General features: G+C 31.0%; 2 protein-coding genes across 7 annotated transcripts in view; both read right to left on the reverse strand.

Moving 5' to 3' along the window:
* Window positions 1-1423: 1423 nt before the first annotated feature.
* On the reverse strand, window positions 1424-13493 carry LOC144840171 (serine-enriched protein-like). 2 transcript variants are annotated; one of them, XM_078695887.1, is made up of 5 exons: window positions 13182-13493; window positions 4511-4712; window positions 3512-3732; window positions 2779-2936; window positions 1424-2448 (listed from the first exon to the last, which is right to left on the reverse strand). In XM_078695887.1, the coding sequence occupies exons 1-5, from the start codon at window positions 13219-13221 to the stop codon at window positions 1894-1896; spliced, it is 1176 nt and encodes a 391-aa protein (XP_078552013.1). In that variant the 5' UTR covers window positions 13222-13493; the 3' UTR covers window positions 1424-1893. The 2 variants fall into 2 exon arrangements, with proteins under 2 accessions (XP_078552013.1, XP_078552012.1); XM_078695886.1 differs by lacking the exon at window positions 13182-13493 and adding an exon at window positions 11084-11278.
* Window positions 13494-16702: 3209 nt separating this feature from the next.
* Window positions 16703-26971, reverse strand: part of LOC144840149 (kinesin heavy chain-like) — a 53468-nt gene continuing 43199 nt past the window's right edge. For 3 of the 5 annotated variants that reach the window (XM_078695848.1, XM_078695845.1, XM_078695844.1), the window contains 4 exons: window positions 26573-26652; window positions 25532-25612; window positions 24227-24313; window positions 16703-21122 (listed from right to left, as the gene is read on the reverse strand). In XM_078695848.1, the coding sequence (XP_078551974.1) occupies window positions 21106-21122; window positions 24227-24313; window positions 25532-25612; window positions 26573-26652 (265 nt within the window). In that variant the 3' untranslated portion in view covers window positions 16703-21105. The remainder of the gene's footprint in view (window positions 21123-24226; window positions 24314-25531; window positions 25613-26572; window positions 26653-26971) is intronic. The other 2 variants (XM_078695849.1, XM_078695847.1) reach the window with 1 other exon arrangement.

The following is a 26971-nucleotide window of genomic DNA, read 5'->3' on the forward strand; positions in this document are numbered from 1 at the left end:
AATTAGATCGCCTAACGATATATGTACTCTTCAAAAAGAAAACAATATAATATAACAATAAATTAGGATGAAATTAAATATGAAGTGTAAAATTAGGAGTTTACTAGGAGTAAAATTAAACTTTTAAACGTTACGTTACCGTCGATGAAGCCTTGAATTCAAATATCTTGGAGTCACCCTGTCATCTAAACTTGATTGGGGGTCTCACGTAGGCCTATCTCGAATTAATAATAAAGAATCGAAGACGATTGTTTTTATAATCAAAACAGTTGGATGTGTTCCCAATGTAATCCCAAACTTATTGTTAAACAATATAATAATATAGCTCGTCCATTTCTGAATATATTTAAACCCTCTAGGCCTATGCAATACGTTAAGAATATTGAAAAAATCACCTACGCTGTTAAGCCCATGGTACAAAATAATTATTCAACTGTTCCTTATGAAATTCGTCTTCAGCGTCTTTGTTTGATGCAGTCTTCAAACAGATTTTTTGCTTTTAGGAATTACTTTTATCGCTAAGAATTGTATAAGAAAATGTATATTTCAATAGAGAGGTTGTACGTAGTGTATCCAGAACAAATACTGGTCATTATAATATCTTTAATTCATTTCCACGTTTGTTCAATGGCCTACTTCCGATTGTTAAAGATTGTCTAGTTTTTTCTCTTTCACAGTTTTCATTCACTAATCCCGTCTTTTGTTGTAGGCCTATTTATATCATAAGTGTATCTATAGTAACTAACCATTTTATCATAATGTTATTGTATATTATAATATATGTTGTTATATTGTGGAAATAAATAGAAATTGAAATTAATGGACCATTTGGGTATAATTGGTATATGACTCAATTAAGTAGTTAGAAATCATCTCAAAAGAGCAGACTATTAGGCCTATATTAACATTTTTAAATGTGTATCTTAAAATTACTGAAACGATTTACATATTGTTATTTTGCGGAGGTTCCTATTTTGTGAGAAGTTAGAATAATAGTTTAATACAGGTTTGTTATTTTATTGGATTAAACTGTACATAATATCACCGTCGTGGATGTATGGTACATTGAGTATGTGTGTATTTTTTTATCTCAAAGAAAATCTAAATAGATATATAGTAACATTGTAGTCTAGAGTTAGGACATACAGTTTGAATAGGTCATTCTATCAAACTTCAAGAAATAAACCAATATGGTAGGCCTACTGAGCTTATACCTAAAGCTACATTCACATTGCCGTTATTTAACACGGCGCCGTCTTCCATTCCATGAAATAAGAAGAAGTGTGAATGTAGCTTTATGTAGTACAGTATGTCGTTGTTTTAAATTAGTCGTGAAAACATTGCTTAATTAACGAAATAAAGTTACAACAATTATATTTCTTGTATGTAAATCTATTTGGAAGCGAATTTCCATCTGTTTAAATATTTATTAAAATTTACTAAACTGAAAATTAAAATAATTTTGGATGGTGCACAATTATTACATTCGTATCAAACAACCGATCATGGCTTATTATCGCAATCACGTCTTGTTAGAAACAATATAAATTAAATCATCTATTACTAAAATGTATATCTTATATCAGTAGGCCTATACTGGCCTACGATCTACAATTAAGAATGTTGCAGTTCAAAGCCTGGATTTCCGAAGAGGACAAACTAAAATTTATAAATCTAAAGAGTTTGCACGAGCTACGGCTGACATAAAGACAATAATAACAATAATAAAGTTCAATTAATATAGCGCAAATTGCAGGGCACCACATCATCACGGATATATGTTACATTGTGTATTATTGTGGTTTTTTTTTATTAACTTAAATGAAATCTAAATAGATATACAGTAACATTGCAGTCTAGAGTTAGGACATACAGCTTGAGTACGTGATTCTATCAAACTTCAAGAACTCGTCCATTTTTCTGATCTCCCTTTCCAAAACTTCCTCCTGAACTACTCGTATCAGTCAAATCTGAAGACGTCGACATTGCGCACGATATGTCGCTATTCAAAACCTGTTCATCCTCCCAAGTAACGTGACTGGTATTCATTGAACTGCTATCACAGTCCCGAGGTAAATGAATAGTGCTTAGGGTCTTTGTAAGTTTATTTTCTGATACGCAGTTTGGATCAGCCTGAAAAGCCAGGGCGTTCATGATTTGTTGATCTGATACAGCACCACACTGCTTTACTTCTGTCATTAGTACAGAAGCAGGTATAAAGTGCCATGCAATAGAACCTATAAACGGTGACATGGCTTCTTTCAATTTTGTTCCTGGTCTTCGTTTACACAGTTGCCTGCTCCAGCCTACGGCAGCGTAGAATTTTGTCACTTCTTCAGCACGCAATTCTTCGCGTGATAAAATCAGCCGAACGACGTGTTCAGGTAAAGAAGAAAAGCCAGGTAAACTTAAAACTTCTTCACCATTTTCATCGATAAATTCTAATGCCTGTAATAAAAACATTTATAAAGACGCTATTACCAAATATAGATTTTTAGATAGATAATTATCTTTACATGTATTTTTTCTTTGCAAATTGACGTTATATACAATGTGTTTGAATGATCAAACACTTCAGTTATTTTGTACATTATGCACAAATATATGTAGCTCATATCCCACTTTCTGATTAGGAAAATGTGTGTGTTCATTCCTATATTAATATTATCAACATTCACTGAAATATGTTTAAAATTCAGAGCATTCATGGATCCACAGTTTAAGTTTAATATAGCTGACAGTGAACAAACAATCTAAATAAAGTAATGACTAAAGTACCCTTTGAACAAGAGATTTTGTAGACTTATACTGAATATATTTTTCGGCTGAGCATAGAATCGTGCATACAGTATCTTCGTTTATACAACAATGCATAAATCCGATGCAAGCCCTGCGGAGTTCGTCTAGACCATAGTGATCAGCTGCATTCATTAATCCTACAAAATATTAGAATAATATATTGATAGACATTTTACAGTGCTTCAAATAATGATAATGACAGTGATAGCATACCATACCGTACCGTATTTGTTTATAAAAAATATTTACCCTTAATAATTTCATAAGAAGATTAGAAAATATGTATTTAAAATCTCTAAAAGTCTTTAGTCTAAGTCTAAATATTAATTCAAAATAATTTGACTATAAAGACAGCAATGATATTCAAAATATGTTGAACAAGTGAGACTAAAGCTCTGTCTACACTATCAAACTAATTTGACACAAAAGGTGTGGCCAAATATGGTAGTGATATGCTCAAGTATGGTAGAGATATGTCATCATCATGTCTATAGGGATGGGCATATCACATTCTTTTGTCACATAAATTTGATAGTGTAGAGGTGGTTGCCCAAGAGGGTCCAGGTGGATAGTGTCTAATGGGTAGTCGTCTGATGGATAGCTGTCCTAGAGTGGTGATTGTCCGGGGATAATTGTCCAATGGATAGTAGACCAGAATCTATAGTTTCACTATTTTGTGTGAATCGACATTTCATAACATAATTATACCTACCAATGACCGTTTCTGCTTGCAAAGTTACACATCCTGTGTGGACATACTCGACTAATTGATGAAACACGTTTGGATCAAATTCTTTTATTACAACGGTACGAGGATGGCTACTTTCGGCAAATTCTTCAGTACTACCACTTTTTCGCAATTTTCTCATCATGTTAGTTCTCTTTTTTGGGCTATCCGAACGGCAATGTGTGTATAACATTTTGTGGAAAACTCTGTATTTAAAAGTAAAATGTGAAAATCGTACTGGTATTTATAATAATTAAACTATAATTAAGGTGTATACAGAACCAAACATGTGTAATCCTTTCATATAGAGGTAAACCTCGGCAATCAAAGTCGTATCAAATTAGATCCAACGATAACAAAAATAATTAGCAGTTTGTTCACATTAACTTTTCTATACATTTTAAACCTTAAAATTTATTTTATTAAACAAAATAATACCAGAAATTTGAAAATGGTCCTAACTTTTTCTCGTAATTTATATTATAAATTGTTTTATGAAGGCATGGCTTCCTCCAGTCGAATCGCTGATCAATTAAAACAGTAACCATAGGTCACCGGGAATCCTAACTAAACATTTTTTCTTAATTTTAAGGGTTTTTAAAAACTAACATTACATCATTTATTCCAAATATGTACCAGTTATGACACTTTTAGTTTGCTTACTAATACTTTATGAAGCATATATATCATTTAAAGTGGAAAATCAATTTATTGTACTATTATTGTACAAAAAAATTGGGTTGATTAGTATAAATTAGTAAAATTAATAAAATGTTTTCTTTTTCAAACCTGTAAAAAATTAAATTTCCACATCACAGCCCTGTGTGACGGGAATATGCTATTACAATGCACGGTATGGTTTTCTGTCAGAACGGGTCATGCAGGCACAATGCCGGCATCAGCTGCTGCTAGACCTGCTCAAGACCTATGAATATTCAACGCAATGTAATTATGCTACTCTACTATTCACTTTTATTTACTCACCTGCTTCGAGCAGCCAGTATCGCGCGAATTCCACAAATTTGTTCCTTTTCATCTCCAACTATAAATATTACGTCACATATTTCTGGCATTTCTTGAAAGTACGACAAGTCGTCAGACACTCCAGACTTATTTTCAAATCTTGAGCTTCGTACTCCACGGTTTGGGCAAACGTAGTTTGATTTCTTAAAAGTTCCATCATCGTCTGCAAGATGGTTTAGGCCTAATAAAAACGTTTTTATAAATTATATTATTATTGCAATTATAATAGTACAATACAAATAATAATTGAATAATAATCTATCTCTTTGTGTGTTGTATTCCCCATGAAAGCTATTTATTATCATATTAATACACGAAGCAAGAAACTATTATACTATACCTATTTTACCTGATCGTACAAAAAAAATCAATAAAAATTGAATCCTCTAAAATCAAATCAGTTTGCAAGAACAAAATAAAACTGGAAATTTATTTTATTTTAAAATATACAATCTAGAAATAATTGACACCATCATTTTATCAAAAGTAAAATCAACTCGAACATGTTCCTACACAAATAAATAGTTTTGATTATATATGTATTACTTACAAATTATAACTAGTATTTATGATACTCAATAAACGTCATTTCAACAAAACAAATTTATTTTTAAAAATTTAGGCTAATAACACAGGAAATCTTATGCTGAGATCCGATATCATTTCTGTATACTACATCATTTCCTTTTTCATTTTGATTGAAAATTGATTGTGTCCCAAAGGTGTCATGTGGTCTATAGGGCAGGTGTAGATGAAAGCAAAAGATGCAAGAGAAAACAGATAGAAACTGCTAAATCATTTTTTTCGACAGTTTTGCGCTCAATGTCGTTCATCGCTCTACTTCATACGTTAATCCTGCACATTACTGTATTTAATGTAAGACGCCAACAGATATCAACACATGACTGTGTTTAGTGATATTTGCTTAGTAAATTTAAACACGAGAGCAGTTATTATTTTCAATAAAGCCAGTTTATGTTTAATTACTGTACCCAGATAAGAGTGAAATTTCACTCTTCCCTGCTGTAACTAAATCTATCATTTTTAACTGACACATTAAATTCTGAGCTAAGTAAAGTAGAACACATATTGCTTTACATTGTACCTGTACCCTATTAACTTTAGTTTACAAAACACGATACACCTTAGTTCGCTGCTTGTCAAATTATATTATTATGTATGTATTTGAGATGGTATGTATAGGTCAATAGTATGTCTATCTTTTTCTCCTCTAAAAGAAACACCCGCCCCAGAGCGGGACCTCTCCCCCAGTAGCCTACCAGATAACTGTAATTTAAAATTGTATTGTCCCCCTGAAAAATAATTGTTAATATTTGTTTGTTGAATATGTCATTTTAATGTCACATATTCAATTCAATTCAATTCAATTTCATTTTATTTCGGAAATATCATCCATATAAATAAACTTATAAACCATAAAACTAAACTTAAGTATATAGAATGCTTCTCCATCTACAATACATATTATCCACTTTGATAAAAAATTGGATCTAAACAAAAATATTTACCTGAAAAAACTGTAACTTAAAGCAAAGTATTGTCTAATTGGCTGCCAGCCAATGGATTTTGGTTGAATTTAACCATTTATTAGGTTATTTTGTCAAAATAACATATTCAAAGTCTGATTTAAATAATCTTCATTTTTCATGTTTTGGGAGACATACATCTTTAAAACCTTCCCAGTACAAATTTCGGTCATGTTGATACCACCTCTTTACTCCCAACCCACAACCCCTCCATGGCGGTTAGTATCGACAATTGTCGAATCTGAAAGAGCATTATTGCAATGCAGTACTTGTACTACTATTATGTTATGTTAAGTTACACTACCGACGTACTACATTATTCGCTTCGCTCGCGTACCATCTAGGTCGTGCCCACAGATGATTCTCGAATACACAGTAATTTCAGCGTAAAAAAACTGTTCTTTTAAATGTACGTACCGCATGACTATAATGCATTATCGTTACAGAAACGAATAAATAGACACGGTGATTTATGTAGTCAACTAAAATCAGTACAATGAAAGAGAAACTTGTCACAAATGAGTTCAAACTTTTGACATTTGCGATTAAATTGGCGACCAAAAATGGTTACGTATTTACAGTATTGTCAACGTATTTCAATACTATCTAAAGGTTTTAAGTTTATCCTCAAGGACTCATAAATGTACCTATTTGTATTAAACCAAATAATACTGTGACTGAGAGATTGGAATGTTCCATTCATCGCAAATCAATACATTTGTATAAACGTTATTGTAATACTAGTTCATACTAGTCTCAACTCCAATAATTAATTGTATTCGTTCAATGAAATATGAACAGGTTACAAACAGTCGGTACTGATCTACGTACGATATCAGCTGGTGTGGTTTAGAATCAAGTGACAATTGTTTTCAAATATTTTGTAATAAACACAATATCATACATTATACCTCTATAATTACACATTACCGTATAATATAATAAAATATAATGTTGTCATTTTTTTTCTTCTATTTTTATCAGACAGCGCTCGTTCAAATGATTTATTTTACTAATGAACAACCAAAAGAGAAAAAAAATCAATAACTTGGTAAGATTTTCCTTTTTCACATATAAAAGAAGACATAATTATCTTGCTGTTACTACTTAAATTTAAATGTATGTATTAATTATCTATTATTGTACAATTGGGCCAGTGGCCTACATAATGTTAATACATTAAATGAACCACAAAACAAAACAGAAAAACAATGCAAATCCACATCCAAAAGGCCATCACGCATTCAGTGCTCTAATGGCAGATGAGTATAAAAACTTGTTCGGAATCTATTTGTATTGAGAGGCGAATATGAACCGGAAGCGTCTGCTATAGTTCATGAGTTTTGCAAAATTGAATGTTTTTACTTGGTTAGTCTCTTCGTCTTTACTCACCATTTGCCTTGAGGAATGATTTTTGTGTAAAGTACGCGTCCGAAATGAACGGACCTTCATTTATTTACAGACTATGACAACAGTGATTTAAAAAAAAAAAGGATGTAATGATAGAAGGATTGAATATGAGAATGAATGCAGATGCCCGGAAAGATAATAAACAACATCTTGTGTTGGGCAAACCTTTACAAAAGAAATGAAAATGAATTGCAAAAAAAAAAATAAAAAAAATAGATAACTAAATAAATAAAATGAATAGGCCTACACAATAAATAAATAAATAAATATAAAGAAAATAGAGCTCAAGACATGTGTGTGATGGAGAGACAGATTGCAGGTAATGAATAGCAGAGATGATTAGGCAGGAATTGTTTAATGGAAGAGAAAACAAGAGACATTTTTTGGATAAGATTAATCTTGATAAATTTGATAAAGTGAAGAATCAAGAACAGATTTGATTAGCGGGACAGTGTTTGAGCTCCAGATATAATTCTCTGATAGCCTTCTTTTGGTAGGGGATGTGTTACACCAGACTATGTTAGTAACTCAGATAGAAAAGAAGAAAAATATATTTCGGGTAAATACAATGGCTTTAATTTAAATTTAAAAACTTTTATTGCCGAATATTTCATTTAAAAAATCATAAATTGGAAATTTGTTTTATGATAAACTACAAAAAACACACAAATAAGAAATGTTGTTTTAAAAACCTCATTTATTTGTGTTTTCCATGTGACATAAAGAAGGGTCAATGTTCTGCGGAGTCCCAAACAGGACAGGTTACATTTTTTTATGAATAATATAGAGTTTTTTGGTGGTATTAAGATAACATGGTTTTAATGTGCCTTGGTAGTGTTAAATAATGTTTGTAGATAAACAAAAATTAAGTAAAGGAAAGAAATGTAGATATCGTTAATATATTAAATGAATAGGAGTGGGGACCAAGTAAAGAGACAAGGGGGATGCCACAAGTAATATAATTGGAATTAGAGATAGAATTGCAAAACTTGTTACATTGGACACGATTGGAAAGGTAACTTTTGTAAAGATGTAATACAGGTCCATGGATTCAATTTGAATAAAAGAATGTTGTGATAATCAATAGCGTCAAAAGCATTGGAGATTGGTAATAATTCCTAATGAAAAATTATGATTTTCAAAATCATAAAAAATGTTAATTAAATACGAATTCTCATCTTCAACCAACTAGCAACACTACTGATAACAAATATTGATTGAAATACGCAGTGAAAATCCATATCGAAGTGTTCTGGTGTCAACAAACACGCTGAATTTCTGTGTTAATATAAACAACACAATGGCTATAATGAGTTTCTGAACTCATGCAGAATGAATGGAACAAATAAGGATATCAAATAATCAGAGTCGACAATACCAGGTCGATTGTGGAGCCATACGGTTTACTCTTTGGTTTATACCCGACTGTGAATCTCCGTGTTGTCGGAAGTCTATAACAGACAAATGAATTTAGTAGGCCTAACAATGAAACACAAATGTTCATACAAAAAGAATTTCTCAGAGACTTTTAATAGGAAGGAGGTTTTTTTATGCAGTATTAAAACTACAGTATGTTTAAATTTAAGGCTGTAAATTGCTAAACATATGTAACGTTTAAAAAGAAACGAAACATTGGGATAGTTTTGTATATACGTAAAATATAAAGCATAACATAAAGGACCTCACTATTATGTTTAGCTAATTTTTAAACGGTATAAAATATAACTATTTATATGTATTCATTCTATCCGCAAAATACAGTTAGAATTTCTATCGGGATCGCTGTAACGTAGGCTACAGTAAGTATATTACCCTTACGTATCATCTCAGTTTACATAAATAATCGTAATTAAAATATTAAAAAATATAGATTACATAAACTATTTACAGCTGCAGTATAAACAAGAAAAAAACAGAAAAAGCAAGATTAAGAGTTTAAAATGTGGAATTTCAGATTGTTTAGGGTGACGAATGTAGTCTTCGAGAGAAGTATGAAAGGGTACTATAGCTAAAGTCGAAGGAATCCTTGGATGGCAGAAAGAGAAGACAGTTGGATCTTAATTTATTGGGTGTCTAGATGACAATGTTTTCACGAACAGTCAGTTTGGCCAAACAAAGATGAGACAAAAGAAGACATTTTCTACAATCAGAGAAACGATGTCATTTTATGAATTCAAGTATCATAGTTTAAATTAGGTAATAAACATGGCCTACAACTGGCAATACTTGAATTAAACCCAAGCACTCTGTTTGCACAAGTTACAAAATTCTGAACATGGTTGTTCCAAGTCAGAATATGGTTAAAAATTAATGCCAATATGAGAGTGTGAAAACCAATTTAAATAGAGGAGAGGAATTTTGGATGAGTACCTTGATGAGACAATGTCAAGTGAGACATCAATGGAGTGTAGGCTGTGTCATCTTCAAATAAAGCACAAGATTTAAAAGGTGTAGAAATGTTATATATCCATTAACCAATTTAATAACAAGAGCCTAAAACACTGACTTGTGGAACACCAGATGAGACTGGAAGATAAATCTTTGTGAATGGTTGTGAATTTAAAAAAAAGAACAGAATGGGTTCTTGGTGGTATTAAATTGATTTGTTAGTTTAGAAAGAAGAATGCGATGCGGTAAATTATCAAAAGCTTTTGTATTATCCAAAAAAAAGAACATTCGTAATTTTTCTGACACAGAAACGAGAAAGAAAAAAAGTGTTCTCTTCAAAGAAGGAGTTGTACTGTAAGTCTAATAATAATAATTATGAAGCTTTCTGGTATATCACACTGTGTACTATCTATGTAAAATAAAAAATAGATAGACGAAATTTAATACACATTACAAAATTAATATTATATTCAAGAATCACAAATAGTAACATTATTCAATTGAACCATTTTAACATTATTAAAGATAAATTGTTCCAGAGTGCAACAACACACAGCCCTGATGTGGTTAAAGGCAGATTACTGTATATAACCTGCACTGCAAAATTGAGGTTAGATTTCAAGAATACTGCCACAAATGTTCATCATCAAGAAGAAGTAGAGTACTAGTAGTAGTAACAGGATAAGTTTCGCCAAATTGTGCAGTGACCTAACTGAAATGGTTTTACCTTTGTATTTATTATAATTTCATTGTCACAGGTCACAGTTTCCATACAACCTTGTCAAACAATGAGAACCATCAGATTCAGAGTCAAGTCGCAAATTATTATTAAAACAGCGAATTATTATTAAATCCTAATTAAGACTTGAACCACGAAATCAAGCATTGGTTCTGTAGGTAAATGCATACCCATTACACGCATTAAGACACAAAAATTTCAACAGGAGGGGCGTGATTTTATGTAGGAATGATGGTCTCGGAGTGGCCTATAGTTTATTATTTATTATATGTATGCCAGTTTTTAAAAACACTTGTATAATATTGCGTTATTTCTATATGGTCAAATAAAGAGTACACTGTGCCAGGTTATAACTATAATGCTAGTTACATGTAGGTAGGCCTATAGAGACAATTTCGACCATTGACGTTGACTCATAATAAGATATGCATTTCTCTGGTTTTTTCTTACCTGGAGAATTCGTCAAATCAGTAAAAGCATTCCGTCTCCAAGATTCAAGTCTTTGAATATTTCGATACATGTTCCCCGTGTTCTACTTACATCAAACTTCCGACTAACCCAAGGTGGATGATGAACAATCTCTGTGCTTTGTATTTTTTAAATCACATTGACTTTGACTTCATATTGTTTGACGGTGGGAATTCTAATGAAAGTGTATTAAAAATCTAGTGTAGTGTAGTGTAGTTACATCTAATTCTCAACCGTTGATACGGTAAGTATAATACTCTGAAAAAAGACTCCAACAAAACGGAGTTATTCTATACCCTGAAGCATATTTGCATTGTACCTTTTTGGCAATTTAATTACAACAATACCATTTTTCCACAATAAGATTTATTTTTTCCACAGTTAAATTACTTCAAACAATTTCAATTTTTGTTTTATATTTACGCATTATTTGCTTCATTAAATTTCAATTATTATAAGCATTCTTGTTAGTTTCTATTGATGGAAATTTCAACATCATTTGCCATTTTCAATGTAAAATTTAAGGAATTGTGTCCTCGTTCATTTGCGTGTTGGGATCATTTTGGTTTCTCTTTTCTCACCAATGAACTATACCCATTACAATTCTCATGAAGACTCATAGGGCCTACGTATTAGAGAACAATTGAGTGTGCTTACTGCATACAGAAATTATTTTGTTAATCCATGCTTACTGTAAATAACTTTAAGTTCAGTAACACAATACGAGCGCTGAAATTTTTTAACGTAATACTGAATAGGTCATCAGAAAATTATTCACTTTCGACAATCCGATTATCTACAAATACAAATACACATACGAACAATTTGGTTTTCCCCCCTTATTTTTAATGTGTATTTTATAAGGCATTCATTTATCTATTTTTTGTGTAAACAATTAAACAAGGCCATATAGATGGCTGCAGTCGCGTGCTCAAGTTAGTGTTTACCGACCGACCGACCAACCGACCGACCGACACAGTGAGCTGTAGAATCGCGTTACACGCGACTAATAATCGTTTAAACGATACAAAAGATCTTGAACGTCATGCAGCAAAATTTCCTTCAAATTTTTCTTAAAAAGAAAATCTGTTTTTCCGCCCACATTCATTATCTTTTAAATATACCTTATTTTAAAATGTATACCGGAATAGCCTATTCAAAAATCATGACATCTTTATTCAGTAATGTATATTGATTGTTGTCGATTTCATCAGAAAATTATTCACTTTCGACAATCCGATTATCTACAAATACAATTCAGTATTTCAACACCATTGATTTTATAATTGAAAGCAGATTTGGCCAACCATGGTCCGGTATAACCTCCATGTTACAGTGGCGTTATTCACTATAAATTAAAAAAATGATATTTGTTTGAATACATATTTTCACCATAATAAACATTCAAAACAAAACAGAGGCAGATTTAGATAGTGATCCTCCTCCAGATCCCTTTCCCACCCCCTCCCCCCCCCCCCCCCCCCCCCATCACCAGGAATACTGTATTCGAATTTCGATAAACATGATTCATTTAATTCATGTTAAATGTTGTTCATAACATGTTAATTGTTATTAGTGTATGGACCATGTGTGGAGAGTAGATTGTACTTCTATGGACAGAATAATTCATTGATTTTGACAATAATTGAGACACACTTTAATTAGTAGGCCTAAAGGAAAGACAGATATAAATATTCTTACTACCAAGTAGTTTAATATCCAACTTGAAAAATAAAAATTTAATTATTTGTTTCAGTAAAGATTTAAAGCTGCGCAATAGTTGTCAGTCGCATACTACATTTTAGCATCCGTCGGATAGTGGGATTAATTGTTTTTTTAAATCGGTAAAATGAGGTAATATTTTTAATATTAATAATTTTGATTACCTAAACTAGTTATATATTTTTAAACCATCTGAAAATAAATAAGAATAGATATTATATACGGTATGTTATGGGTCATGGTTTCTAATGTATTTTCTGTTGTTTGAATGTACAGTATAGCCATATTACTGATACTTGTCTTATTATGTATTTCAAACCTAAATTGAGACAAATAATTAAAAAGTATGGTAACTTACCAAGATGCTGGCTTAAAGAATCACTATTACTTTTTTTCATGTTTCTTGATATTTGTTATTATGCGTATGCATGTTTTCCAATATAAACAAATGTGTATTAATATCAATATTAATATCAAATATTTCAGTCCATCTTTGAAAAAGTAACAGATATTTCAAAATCGCTCCTCTCGAATGAGAAAAGTACGAAATGTACTCAAATACTAACAGATAAACTCATATCTGACAGCTGTATTCATTCATAAACGAAATTGCTTTATGCCCAATTTGTTATTCATCCATTCATTGCCAAGAGTTGTGTTTATTTGGTACTGTGCTCATTGGTGCTGATCAGCCATTGCGTAAATGGCGATTATAATACAGAGCGTACCATTGTCCAAAACGGGTATTATTAGTCTAGGACCTGAGTAAGATTTGTATGCATTTAATTTAGGAGAGAACATCTTAACTGTTATAGGATAATTTGACCCCAAGGAACAACATGGGATGTGTGCCAGAATTGCTATCCGGGGACGAACATGCCCAAAATCGGGGTCAAAGGTTAAAATGTGTGGTTCTTATACCTCGACAACTACTTGACATAGAGATTTGCTTTTGATTACAAATTGTTAAGAATACACATATTTATATTTGCTTTAACACAACTACAGTATACCAAAAAATGAAATGCTTATAGGCCTACTGACCTTTGATCCAAAAAAAATTTCAAAACATAAATTTTTGGGTTATATTGTTCTTTAAGATGTCAATAGATGTATGGTATCAAATGAAAGCCCATAGAATATGCTATCCACTGATACCAAACTTGTATTGAAAATTTTACATTTTTAAGCTAATATTGTTGGAAAATGTGCATAATTGATTATTTTTATATACAAAATGAATATTTGTAGTGTAATTTTTGTGTTTATATATTTATATAAATAAATGTTTCGAAGAATAAATTTGGTGTAAAATGAAAGCCCATATACGATATCCATTGTTACCCAACTTGTATTGCAAATCTTTAATTTTGACGTTAATTTATAAAATGTGCATATTTTATTAATTTTTGACAAAAATGGGTATATACAGTTAATCCGAGCAGCATTATTTTTTTTCCTATTAGGTTCAACAAGTAGGCTTATCTTTTTTTTTTAATTTGGTGTTCTTTTAGTACTTCTATTAAATTTCAACAAACGTGCGATGCATTATTAATTAATTGTTTGACCAAATATCCAAGGAAGAGGGTTCGATCAATCGCGCGGAGATTCTTTTTTTCCCCGTCCGCGGAGTGAAACAGACAGATGACTTTGATAGTCGTATTGAGTCTTTAGTGACTCTGCATGGTCATTACACGTTTTCACCGGAATGAAGATGAAAGAGTTTTAATTCTCAACATGACCATTGTATACAAATTATCTTACGCAGCACACAAATGTCAAAAAGGAACTAATTAATTATTCATGAAAGAAATATTAGAATATGCATATAAAAATTAATATAAGGCTTCACTTCTTTAACAGAACATAAGTTTAGGTCACTACAGTTGTGACTCCCCTCTAGTGAGATTCGGCAGAAAAGAACGAAAACAAAGTTTTATAAATAAGTTATAGCAGAATATGCATATAAAAGTTAATACTGTATTAATACTTTAAAGGAACATATGTTTAGGTCACTACAAGTCAAAAACATCAAAACAAAAATCAATCAAATTAAAAATTTATTTTTTTCAGATCAAATTAAAAACATTTCTTTTAAGTTTCGAATTATGTGTGCAATTAAAACAGATTGAAATGAGAGAAATGTCTACAAACGGTAATTCAACGATTAACAATTTAAGCGGTATATCCAATAATGTTGACACATTCCTCTATTGAGCTGCACGTGTCACGCGCTGCCGCTAACAATTCCGGGTTCCTCTTTTTTATGTAAATGGTGACGTTTTTTCTATATAAAATCTAAGCTATACTTTTGAAGTAAAACTGCGTAATGTAGGCCTAAGATATCTTAGTTTTCTAAGATTTCTTTTTTAATGGTGGGTTGTACCATTATATCAAGGGTAATGTATGCTTAGTAACTATTTAATGGTTAAAATTAGATAATATACATACAGTATTTATAAATTATAACTAGGCCTATTTCATCCAGTTGATTTTACCACCATTAGTATTATTTAGTATTAAATATTTTTAGTGATTTATTTGATAATTTGCTTGCTTCTTGTACTTATCTAGCAATAGAATATTACATTATGTAATAAACAAATACATTTTTAATTATTTTGCTAAATACAATAAATATTTATGCGAAAAGGGGTATTACTATCCTCCATTTTCTCACAAATCAAGGTGAATTTACTATTACTTTTTTATTTATTCTTTTTCTCAGTAATTGGGCAGATTAATTTCAAATTACCTAATTTATTTGTGATAGTGACGATAATTACATTTGTAAATTTGAAAAAAAAATGATTTACATTTTAAATACAGGCCTATGTGTAGCTTTTACTTACTAAACCAGGTACCAAATAATAATAATTATATGAGTGTGTGTTGTGAATGTAGACAGGAGTACAAACAACTCATTAAACAGAAATAGCATTCATTTGTAAAGTAACCATATTTCATCATTTGTGAGAATGGCCCTACTACCACAAGGACACCACCATCAAGTGTACTAATGTCAAGTCTCTGCTCTCTGTATTTACGTGTGATGTTTGTTATAAATTGTACAATCATTTTAATAATAGTTTATTAATAATTATTATTAATGTTATGTTATGTTAATACATGATACTTTTGAATAAGCAATATTAAATTCAAGAATACCAGAAAAATGAAAAAAATTATTATATTGTATTTAAGCAAAATACTTATTTGTTATTATAATTTATGTGTTTATTACATAATGTAATATGCAAGATAAGTACAAGAAGCAAGCAAAGTATTGAATAAATCACTGAAAATATTCAATACTAAATAATACTAATGGTGGTGAAATCAACTGGATGAAATAGTTATAATAGCTTCCATTTCTTTATATACTGTAATTGTGTGTATTCTCGTCTACACATATTATAATATGTGTAGACGAGAATGGCATGTAGCACCAGAAAATCTAAAATTGTTTACTGAAAATCACATCATACAAATAAACCCCCTTTAGTGGTAATAGAACAACCTAATTCTAACCATTAAAAAGTTACTAAACATACATTACCCTTGATATAATGTTACAACCCACCATTAAAAAAAATCTTAGTTTTCTAGATCCAGAAAACTAAGATATTTTAGTTCTTAGTTTTCTTGATCCGATGATGGGTGTCTAGACAATAAGATCTAGAAAACTAAGACCTAAGATATCTTAGTTTTCTACATCTAGAAAACTAAGATATCTAGACAGGGGAACAGGATTTAGATTTTATGGGCTCTGAAAATGAAATAAAATTCAATGCTATGAAACTATAGTACAATGGTGTTTGTTTGGTGTTGTCATGCAGGTGAAGTAAAATCAACATGGTGACAGACGAATCACAAAAATTTGAAGCTTTTAGATTTATTTGGCCATAAAGAGCATTACAGTTTAATCTTTAAAACCTCTTTTAGCTGGTCTTTCATAGATTATCTTTATATATAAAGACAAAAGCATAGCTACTGATGATAATCAACATGCGCATACAGTTACTGGCATTTAAAAGATGTTGATGCTCCACTTTTTTACAGACAAAAAAAAAGGAAAAAAAGATATCCTCACTACTATTGTGTTCTACAAAACTGAGACATTCATGTTTCATTCTTTCAATCCAATGTGCCACCAAAAGTTTACACTCAACAACAATCTTGACCAACTTAAACACATTCTTTGCATTTTAGTGACACATGTATGTTTTACGGCTTCCGAATCCTATCTTACAGAATAGAATCTGTACTACAGTAGTAAATGAATACTTCTATAAAGTAAATGTACAGTGTTTCCTGTAAGGCTAGATTTTGAAAAAAAAGAGGCAAAAGTGATTAATGACCTAACACCAATATTATTATGTTGTGTATTAATGAGAAAATACAATACATTAGTCAACATTTTTAACTGTAAAGCCTATAGAAGAAAATTGGGCACCTGGCATTCTATAACTGTTTGTATGCAAATTATGACTGTATGATTATAATGGAACATCATTTAACTTTCAGAAATGCTATCTTAACTGTAGATGAAATATTTTTCAATTAACAGCATTCTTGTTTCTTCCCAGTAATTAACACAAGTTTAACAAATGAAACAAATTATTTTAGTTAATATACATGAAATTCTGTGTTACCCAATACCAAAACCCACAATTTACATAAAAAACTAAATTCTTTTCTTAATAAAATTTACATTGTGTAATTTTCTTACAAGACATGATCTTAAATAATATAATAATAATAATTAAAACACCTTAATTAGATAGTAAATCAAATTCTGCATTAAGAACTTAATATTAATGTGCAATTTTTTAAACAGTTGCAAAATGATTACCCAAACCCGAGTAATCAACAACACAGAAAACAACCCAAATTACTATTTCCTATCTGCATAATTAATAAATAACAAATATTGCATTTTGCTTCAACTAACCTATTAACACATATTTTTCATTCACCCACTTGCCATCAACCTTGTTAAATTAAGTATATTTAAATGAAGTTATAAAGTTATCATTACAACTAAATATTTTATTATTTATTGTCACCCTAAATACACAGAAAACTGATTGACTCATGATTATGTAGCAATGTGAAAATGAATCGTCCAGGACACATCTACGGTGATTTATTAATATATATACATGTACAAACAGTACAGACGAGGCTTTACTGTATGAGATGGATTGCTATCAAAGGTACAGAAATAGCACACACAATGTATGATATACTAACATTAGTAGGACGTTCACACCTAAACACTTATCAATTCTTAACTAATGAGCATACAGTATGTTATTTAATGTCAGTACCTACACAACTTATACTGATATTATATATAGTTTTAAGGAATATAATTGCACAAGAGCATAACATATATTAAATATATACATATATGTGTGTGGGTGCGTTGGTGTGTGTGTTTGTGTAAACAATAACAAAAAATAATTATATAAGCATGAATTTGCTGGAGGGATATATTAGGACAGCTGGATGTTATACTTTTCTACACCAAAAAGTATATGAAATATAGAGAGTAGATAGACAGTAATCTTGGAACGACACATTTACATGCTTCTCTAAGACATACTGCCATTCTCAATCTCTAATCATGGAGGAATTTTCCTCTTTTTTAATTCAATTAAGAAAATGGGTAAACTGCTGAAAAGATTCACTCTAAAATCATTATGGAATCTTAACCTTATTTTTTAAATGAATTTACAGTAGCACAGTGAATTGCAAACATGAATATTTCCATACAAATTATGAAATAAATTTATGTTGACTTTTTGCTTAATGACTACACTATTTAAGTACAAATACTTAGCTATATAACGATAACATGCTTATTTTCTATTTTACAAAATCAAGGTTGAATGTGAATAAATTTAAAAACAAAAAAAAATGTGCATTAAAGTTCATTTTTGGGATATTTGAAATGATATTGATAGAAAGTAGATTGTACACTGTGTGATCAAACAGGTTATGAGCTTGACTTGCCAAGATAGGCTTCGACATATTCATGCAAAACCATCAAATTCTAGCCTATGTACACCACACCTTGTATTGTGTTTGATTCTTTTACGAACATGAAGTTTTAGTTTAGGCATGACAATGTTGACATTAAAATGCATAAAACCAGATGTTTTATTGTTATTTTTCCCCAAAAAAGTGCCTCTCATACATGCTCCTTAATTCTTGCTTTGATTATAATTTACATTAATAGTAGGAGTGGTTTTGAATATCAATAAGTGTACAGATAATGAATGGTACTGTTTTGGTACTACTAGTCACATTCACACATAGATCCAAATAACATTTCGTGGAATAGCAAATCAATCAAACATGTGGAGGTGGGCATACCACATTCAAACATTAACGTTTGATAAAGCGGCTCTCAGTATCCTGTTGTTGCTTTGATTATAATTTACATTAATAGTAGGAGTGGTTTTGAATATCAATAAGTGTACAGATAATGAATGGTACTGTTTTGGTACTACTAGTCACATTCACACATAGATCCAAATAACATTTCGTGGAATAGCAAATCAATCAAACATGTGGAGGTGGGCATACCACATTCAAACATTAACGTTTGATAAAGCGGCTCTCAGTATCCTGTTGTTTGATAGTCTTGCTGGTATCAAGCCCATAGCCAGGATATTTACATCTTACTTTTTCTGACCTTGTATTTAAAAAACATTGGAAGTGGGATGCAAAAATATCAATTATCACCTATTTTAATAGAAAAGATTGTTTTGTAGTATGTGAAATTTTCCTGCTGCCTTAGGACGTACAAAAAATTGTATGAGCTAAAACCTGGTCCTTGCTAGTTTCTTGTTTGAAAAGGGGTTTATTAGAAAACTCCTGGCATACAGGCTTGGGGACAGCATTCGATTCAAGCAAAGTAATGCATAAAGCAGCATATGTATCCTTTATGTACGATGTTTGTACACCACAATTTAAATTGGTAAATTGTACCATTACCAATAAAATGTTATATTCACTGTGTCAAAACAATTTCATCATCTGGTAGTATACTTTTGTAAAATTCATAATTTATAAACCAGTGGAAAACTTTACGTGTCACTGCTGATTTACCAGAATGTACTGAACATTGCCAATCATTCCCTTATTTAATTTTGACTAGATTAAAAGTATAAAACATATTTTTGATTCACATATCCTTAAAGTTTGCAATGCTTAGTTTGTGAGAGGCTGCTATTTGTTTTTTTTCTGCTCATAAAGTGTGATTTTTCAGTTCAAAGTCAAATTTAGTTTCTACAATCAAAAGTTCCTGAAGTTTGCTTTCATGATTCTTCAGTCATCCATGAAATCAAAGTTACATATAAATTATTTTGAAATAGACTTTGGAAAAGGTTCCAGCGGTTTTGTTTTATTTAAGTCATCCAAAACTACTTTAATGAAAAATGGTTCAGGATCTAAACAAAGAAACGATTATGAATTGAGGGTTCCCAAATTCTTGTACACTATCAATATTTACTTTGCTTATTTTTATCATAGTGCATATCCATGTATGTATGTATACTCTATATGGATTAGAATAATTGCAATTCAGCTAATGTCAAGCAAATCAAAATAATGTATAAATGCATGTGCATGAACATTAAATATTATTTCACATTTACATAATTTTGACACCTTCTTAAAACCAACTACAAGATATTACAAATGTACACCTGTGGTGACGGACAGCTTCTTAATTACAAACTAATATTTGGTGGTTTCACTTAAACTATATTACCATATTTATTCGCTTTGAATTTCTATTTGTACTAGTAGAATTCATTGATTGACAATTTACCAAGCATTTTGATACAATTTTTACTGTATTTTATCACTTCTCTATATTAATTGTGTTGTATGTTTTCAAATCAATGGGGTATTTATTTGATTACACATGTTACCATATTACACCCTAAAAAATAAACGCATCCCCGAATAAACCCCTCCTTCGAAAAAACGCCCCACCCCTAAAACACCTTTAAAACAATAAATGCCCCAGGGCTTTTATTCGAATAAATATGGTATGTGTTGAAAAAGCTTATAATGTGTTAATTTATAATTTAATTTTACCGTTAACACCCAGCAAAAATCGATTTACAAATTGAATAAACTTTGTCTTGTGACTGTTTGTGAATGCAGTGCTATAACCTACTGTATATCTTCAATGTGAACAATTCAATTTCATTGTATTATAAATTGGATTTCAACAGTTATCCATTTCGGCTGTTTCAAATCTAATATGGTTCATTGGCTGTAAAGAAATGAAAAAAAAAAAGAAAATGTCAGTATATGAGAAAAACAATACAAGCAAAATAACTGATACACTGTGAAACTACAGAAAAAATATGATGCAATTATCAATGCTTTCGCCTTTGTGCAATATGAAACTTTATACCTGTAATATAAAACTTGCAAAATGCATCGTTTTTTTGCAATTTACATGGAAATGGCATCAGAAACAAATTATGGGCTGGGATCGAAGTACTGGGCCCAAATGGGTTGTTTTTTTAATTACGTTAATTTGCAAAAATGAATTTGTCAACCTCTAAAAAAACACATCGGAAACGAAAAATTAGACATACGAAGATTCTGAAAACATATTAGTATAATATTTTTGTTTTTTAAAGATTTTTTTAAAAGGCATTGTTTTTTGGCAATTTACATGGAAATGAATAGGGAAAAGGGGTTTGTAATTAGAGCTTGTATTTTAGAGATTGGGGTTATACTTGGATTGCTTAAACAAGGTTCTGATATCCAAAATAAATTAGAGACTGGGGTTATACTTGGATTTCTTTAACAATGTTCTGGTATCCAAAATAAATTAGAGACTGGGGTTATACTTGGATTGCTTTAACAAGGTTCTGGTATCCAAAATAAATTAGAGACTGGGGTTATACTTGGATTGCTTTAACAATGTTCTGGTATCCAAAATAAATTAGAGACTGGGGTTATACTTGGATTGCATTAACAATGTTCTGGTATCCAAAATAAATTAGAGACTGGGGTTATACTTGGATTTCTTTAACAAGGTTCTGGTATCCAAAATAAATTAGAGACTGCCTGGGGTTATACTTGGATTGCATTAACAATGTTCTGGTATACAAAATAAATAAGAGATTGGGGTTATACTTGGATTAAATTAACAATGTTCTGGTATCCAAAATAAATTAGAGACTGGGGTTATACTTGGATTGCATTAACAATGTTCTGGTATCAGAAATACAGCTTAAAAGGGGATGGGGTTTAGCACTAGGATTGCTTCAATAATTTTCTAGTAGCAGAAATATAGCTTAATAATGGGGATGGGGTTTAACACTGTACTTGAATTGCATCAACAATGTTCTGGTGTTAGTCAGGTTAAAAGATGTCATAAAATAGGGTCCCGTGTGCAATTTGTGGTGAAAGTTGCCAACTTTCACCACAAATTGCACACGGAATACCTCTTTTAACTTGACTATGTTATACAAAATACAGCTTAAAAGGGGGCTGAGATTAGTTGCATTAGTTATCCAAAATACAGTTTAAAGTTTACTGGGATTATAGTAATCTGATTATATAATATATTGTAGTTTAAATTTGGGGGCCAATAATATTCGAGCAGGTGATTATACCAATCAAATATGGTACTTATAGTCAGGTGGCTTAGCGACTAAAACGTTACACGGTGGACAAAAGCACCAAATTTGGCATGAGGCTTCTTTTAGACGTACTAATTGATTTTTGCCTAGGAGCCACCCGATCAGCTTCCGATTTTCCAAGATGGCGGCCAAAATCCAAAATGGCTGCCAGTAAATTGGTATATCATATATATCTGGCTGTAAAAGTTACAAATTGACAAATAATTTACTGAATCAAGAATTTCTGAGGTCAGTAAAACCGATTGAGGAAATATTATATAAAGTGAGTTCCAAGATGGCGCCCAAAAATAAAAATTGGTAGCCATTGAAATTGAAATACATATAATCGTATACAAGGTCACAAATACTCCATTCCTAATGTATTTTAGTCTGCAAATCAGAAGGAAAGTGCAAGCATTGCATTTTATAAATTGATAAACCATGCTAGTTATAAAAACCCATGTTATCAAATTTCTAAAGTTTTTCTTTGACCTTTGACCTCAATTTGAAGATTTTAATCCAATTGAAAACAAAATAACCATATCTCCGCAACGCTTACATTAAATTAAATAATTTTAGTGTCAAATTATTAGGAAGATGCATATTAATATTCATCCTAATGGAAACATTTGTCACAAAATGGCCGGAAGTATGATTTTTGGTATTTTTGACCTTTGACCTACATGTCATATAACTTGGTAACTAACAGTTGGAAAAACTTTAAATAGGTCTAAAATTAATCAGAAGATGGATGTTTCTATTCAGTCTAATACAAACTTTTCCAAGAAACTGACCCAGATTCTTGTTATTGACCTTTGACCTGTACTGGTAGTACACATTTCTATATCTCGAAAACTAGTGGTCATAAAAGTTTTTTTATGAGAAATTGTTAGAAAAATATATATTTATATGTTTTATAATAAAACACTTTCTATGAAAATGTAAAAGAATCCTATTTATGATAACTAAATTTGTAATTTTTTAACATCCAAAAGTATTTGTTATGTATTAAAATGTGTTATATTTGCTGATTTTAGGCAATTAACGTAAATTTATCTGAACTATGGATATTTAATGTAAAATTTGTTTTCTTTAATATAGAGAAAATGTAATTATCTATCAAATAAGACCATTTAAAAAATATTCTGACAAAAACTTAATTAGTTACAGGTAAAAAAGTGTACTTTTTACTTTTGAACAGCGCCCTCAATCTTAATTTTCCCAAAAATACCACATTTTATGTGGTTTCAGAAACTGAACTGGTTATAACTATGTACCATGTCTAAAATATGTTTCAATGACCATGATTACTCCATGTTTTCCTACTTTTAATACCTATATGCGATTTCTGCAACCAGAATGATATTCCAGTTTAGGCTACTGGCAGCCATGTTGGATTTTGGCTACCATCTTAACAACGAATGACCCATGTCATGCAACATGTCTAAAATATGTTTCAATGAACATGAATACTTATGTTTTGATAGTTCATTTGCCTATATGTGACTTCTGCAACAAATGAAAATGTGATTTTCCAATTTATTGGCGGCCATTTTGGATTTTGGCCGCCATCTTGAAAAATAAATGACGACCAGAGTGGCTCCTAGGCAAAAATCAATTGGTAGGTCCCAACGAAGCTCCATGCCAAATTTGGCGCTTTTGTCCACCGTGTCACGATTTCCTCAAAATTTGTTGTTAAGCCACCTGACTATTAGTGAAAAAGTCTAAATATATTCACTTGATATTGGTTTTCTGCTTGTATCTGAATTTGCTCCTTTTTTATTCCTAGCCTTCATTGCTTTTATATCAGCATCAGTTAGTTTACCTGTAATGAGATATGAAAATAATACAATTCAGAAATACAGACACATGTACTTTAAGACATATTTTGCTTTAGTCATATGCGTACTGTACATAACCTACAAACACATAAATAAGAGTATTGGTAGGCAGGCTTTAGAGTGGTGGGACTCAAACCCACAACCTCCAACCAAGCTTATGCTGATGGCTAGGGTTAGACTGACTAGTATCGCAGAATGACACACTGTAGCAATTTATGGAACCAGGCTAGTAAAAATGTTAAACAATAATACTCTAGTCTCATCATATGTATTAATCACAATCAATCTCTTAAAAAATATGTTTGTTAAGCCCTTTTCTCACAGATGTGCCAGCTGATGCCTGTATGGATACCTGTATCGTTACCGGCATATATCTATTCACATAGGACTATCATGTCAGGAATATAACCAGTATATACAGGTACAGACTTCCATTAAGGTATATCCAACCAATAAAAGTGTTAATTAAAATACTATTTATTTTACTATTTATACTACTAACTAAAATGCCTATCATAGAAAATATACGCGAACGTAAAACATATCCATGGGTAGAGCATGGGCTGATCTGTAAGAACATTTTTAAAAATAGAGCTGCTAGGTCCCCAGAAATTGCAAATGTACATTGATGTATGAAACGAAATTACAAGTCTATGGAGAACCAGCCCATCAAGGTTGGGATGGAGCTAAGAACATTTATAAAAATAGAGTTTCTAAGGTCCCTGGAAATTGGATTATACCTCGAAATATGAAACAAAATATATAAGTCTCCAGGACCAGCCATATCATTAGGGCTGAGCTGCTAAGAAAATTGTGAAAAATAGAGCGACTAGGTCCCTGCAAAATGCAGTTTACATTAAAATATGAAACAAAATTATAGGTCTACAGGACCAGCCCGCCATGATTGGGGTGGAGCTAAGAACATTTTGAAAAATAGAGTAATCATCTACTGTTCTCAATACATAATAATTAGCTTTACAGTAATAACAATTTTTATTCTTAAACCTCTTGCAAAATTATTATTACTTAAATTATTTACAGTAAAATCATCTATAAAAGCAATAAATGTATTCACATAAATATACAGTAAATTAATACAAAAATGTCATTAAAGAAATCACATGCAAAGCAATCGTTTGTGAATAATAGGCATGTTATTGTGATATTTTTGTAATGAACAAGCAACACTAGCAAGTCCTCACCCACTACAGAAGGGTTGGAGGATGCTCCTCCCCTTTTATTTCTTGCTCTCATTGCCTGTATATCGGCTTCTGTCAATATTCCTGGAAGAAAGTTCAACACGAAAACATTCCACATATAATGCACTTGATACAATACAACAAAATATAAGTTTACACTACATCAACTTCCACTGTTGGCATTTAGCTTAAAATTCATGAATTCAGAACCATGCCCGCCTCTAATGTAAATTTGTGAAAGACTCGACAATAAGCAATAATTCAATTTTTAATCCAACTATTATATAGTTGTGGTGGTGTGTGGAAGAATATAACTCACATACATTCAATGACAGATATGTGAATCAAATTTATTGTGTATAGAAGTACATCAGGCACATTTCTATAGAATTTTATTGTTTCTTTCGTATTTAATCATTTTAATAAATATCTATTAACTCATTTATTTTTGTGATTAGAATAATTAATGCCACAGTGGTAAACACACAACAGATTAGTTGTAAAGTAAATAACACTGGACAAAATATAATATGATAACCATATACACACATTGAAAAAGACAAAAATACACAAGAATATACAGTACTCTGACGTCAAAGTACCATGTGACATGCTTTTGTTGCTATGCAACTCATATTGCAACTCAGATTGTGGCCTTCCCAATATTGTAATAATTTGGTACTGCCTGTCCTGTGAAATATCAAAATATACACTTTTCCAATGTATATTTAATCTTCAGTCCAGATTTACAGTATAAGCAAAAATCAATTAAAAAGGGATTTAATTTAAGTTTTGAAGTTACATTACTACCGAAAACAATACAAATCTGGCTATGTATTGACGCATAGGAACAAAAGCATGTTACGTGGTACCGTGGCATCAGGTGTATTGTACTCTATAATCTTGAATTTGCATCCGATGGCTGTTAACATTGTTATAAAATAATGAATGAAAGGAAAAAAGGTAGTCAACAATTGGCTTTTGTCTGGTACATATATGTATAGATAGGCTATTTAAAAATAATGAAAATGATCATAGACAAACCTCCACTAGGTATGTTTGGCAATCGTTTTCTCCTATCAGAATTATCTGTATTCTGATGACTATTGTTGACATGGTTAGACCTGCAAAAAATAAAAAATCAATAAATAAATAAAGAGTATCTTTCTATATCTTTTTTCAATTTGTGGATGTCAAAGTTTTAGAATATAAGCTAAAAAATTAAATTCAACTATTATATTAATACATCTGTAATACAATTGAATTAGTTCATATTATAACATGGTTTCCAGGATGTAGCCAATCAGATGTGCTGAAATGAGTAACGCTTTTTATTTTTTCACTATCATGCACTGGAGTGCAAAAAGTGCGCAGCAAAAAAGCATAACAGCACAGCGTGGCATATGGAAGATTACCGATCGTGCTAGGCGTTGCACAATTTAC

Source organism: Antedon bifida, chromosome 4, assembly GCF_963402885.1.
Source record: "Antedon bifida chromosome 4, ecAntBifi1.1, whole genome shotgun sequence".
Taxonomy (NCBI): domain Eukaryota; kingdom Metazoa; phylum Echinodermata; class Crinoidea; order Comatulida; family Antedonidae; genus Antedon; species Antedon bifida.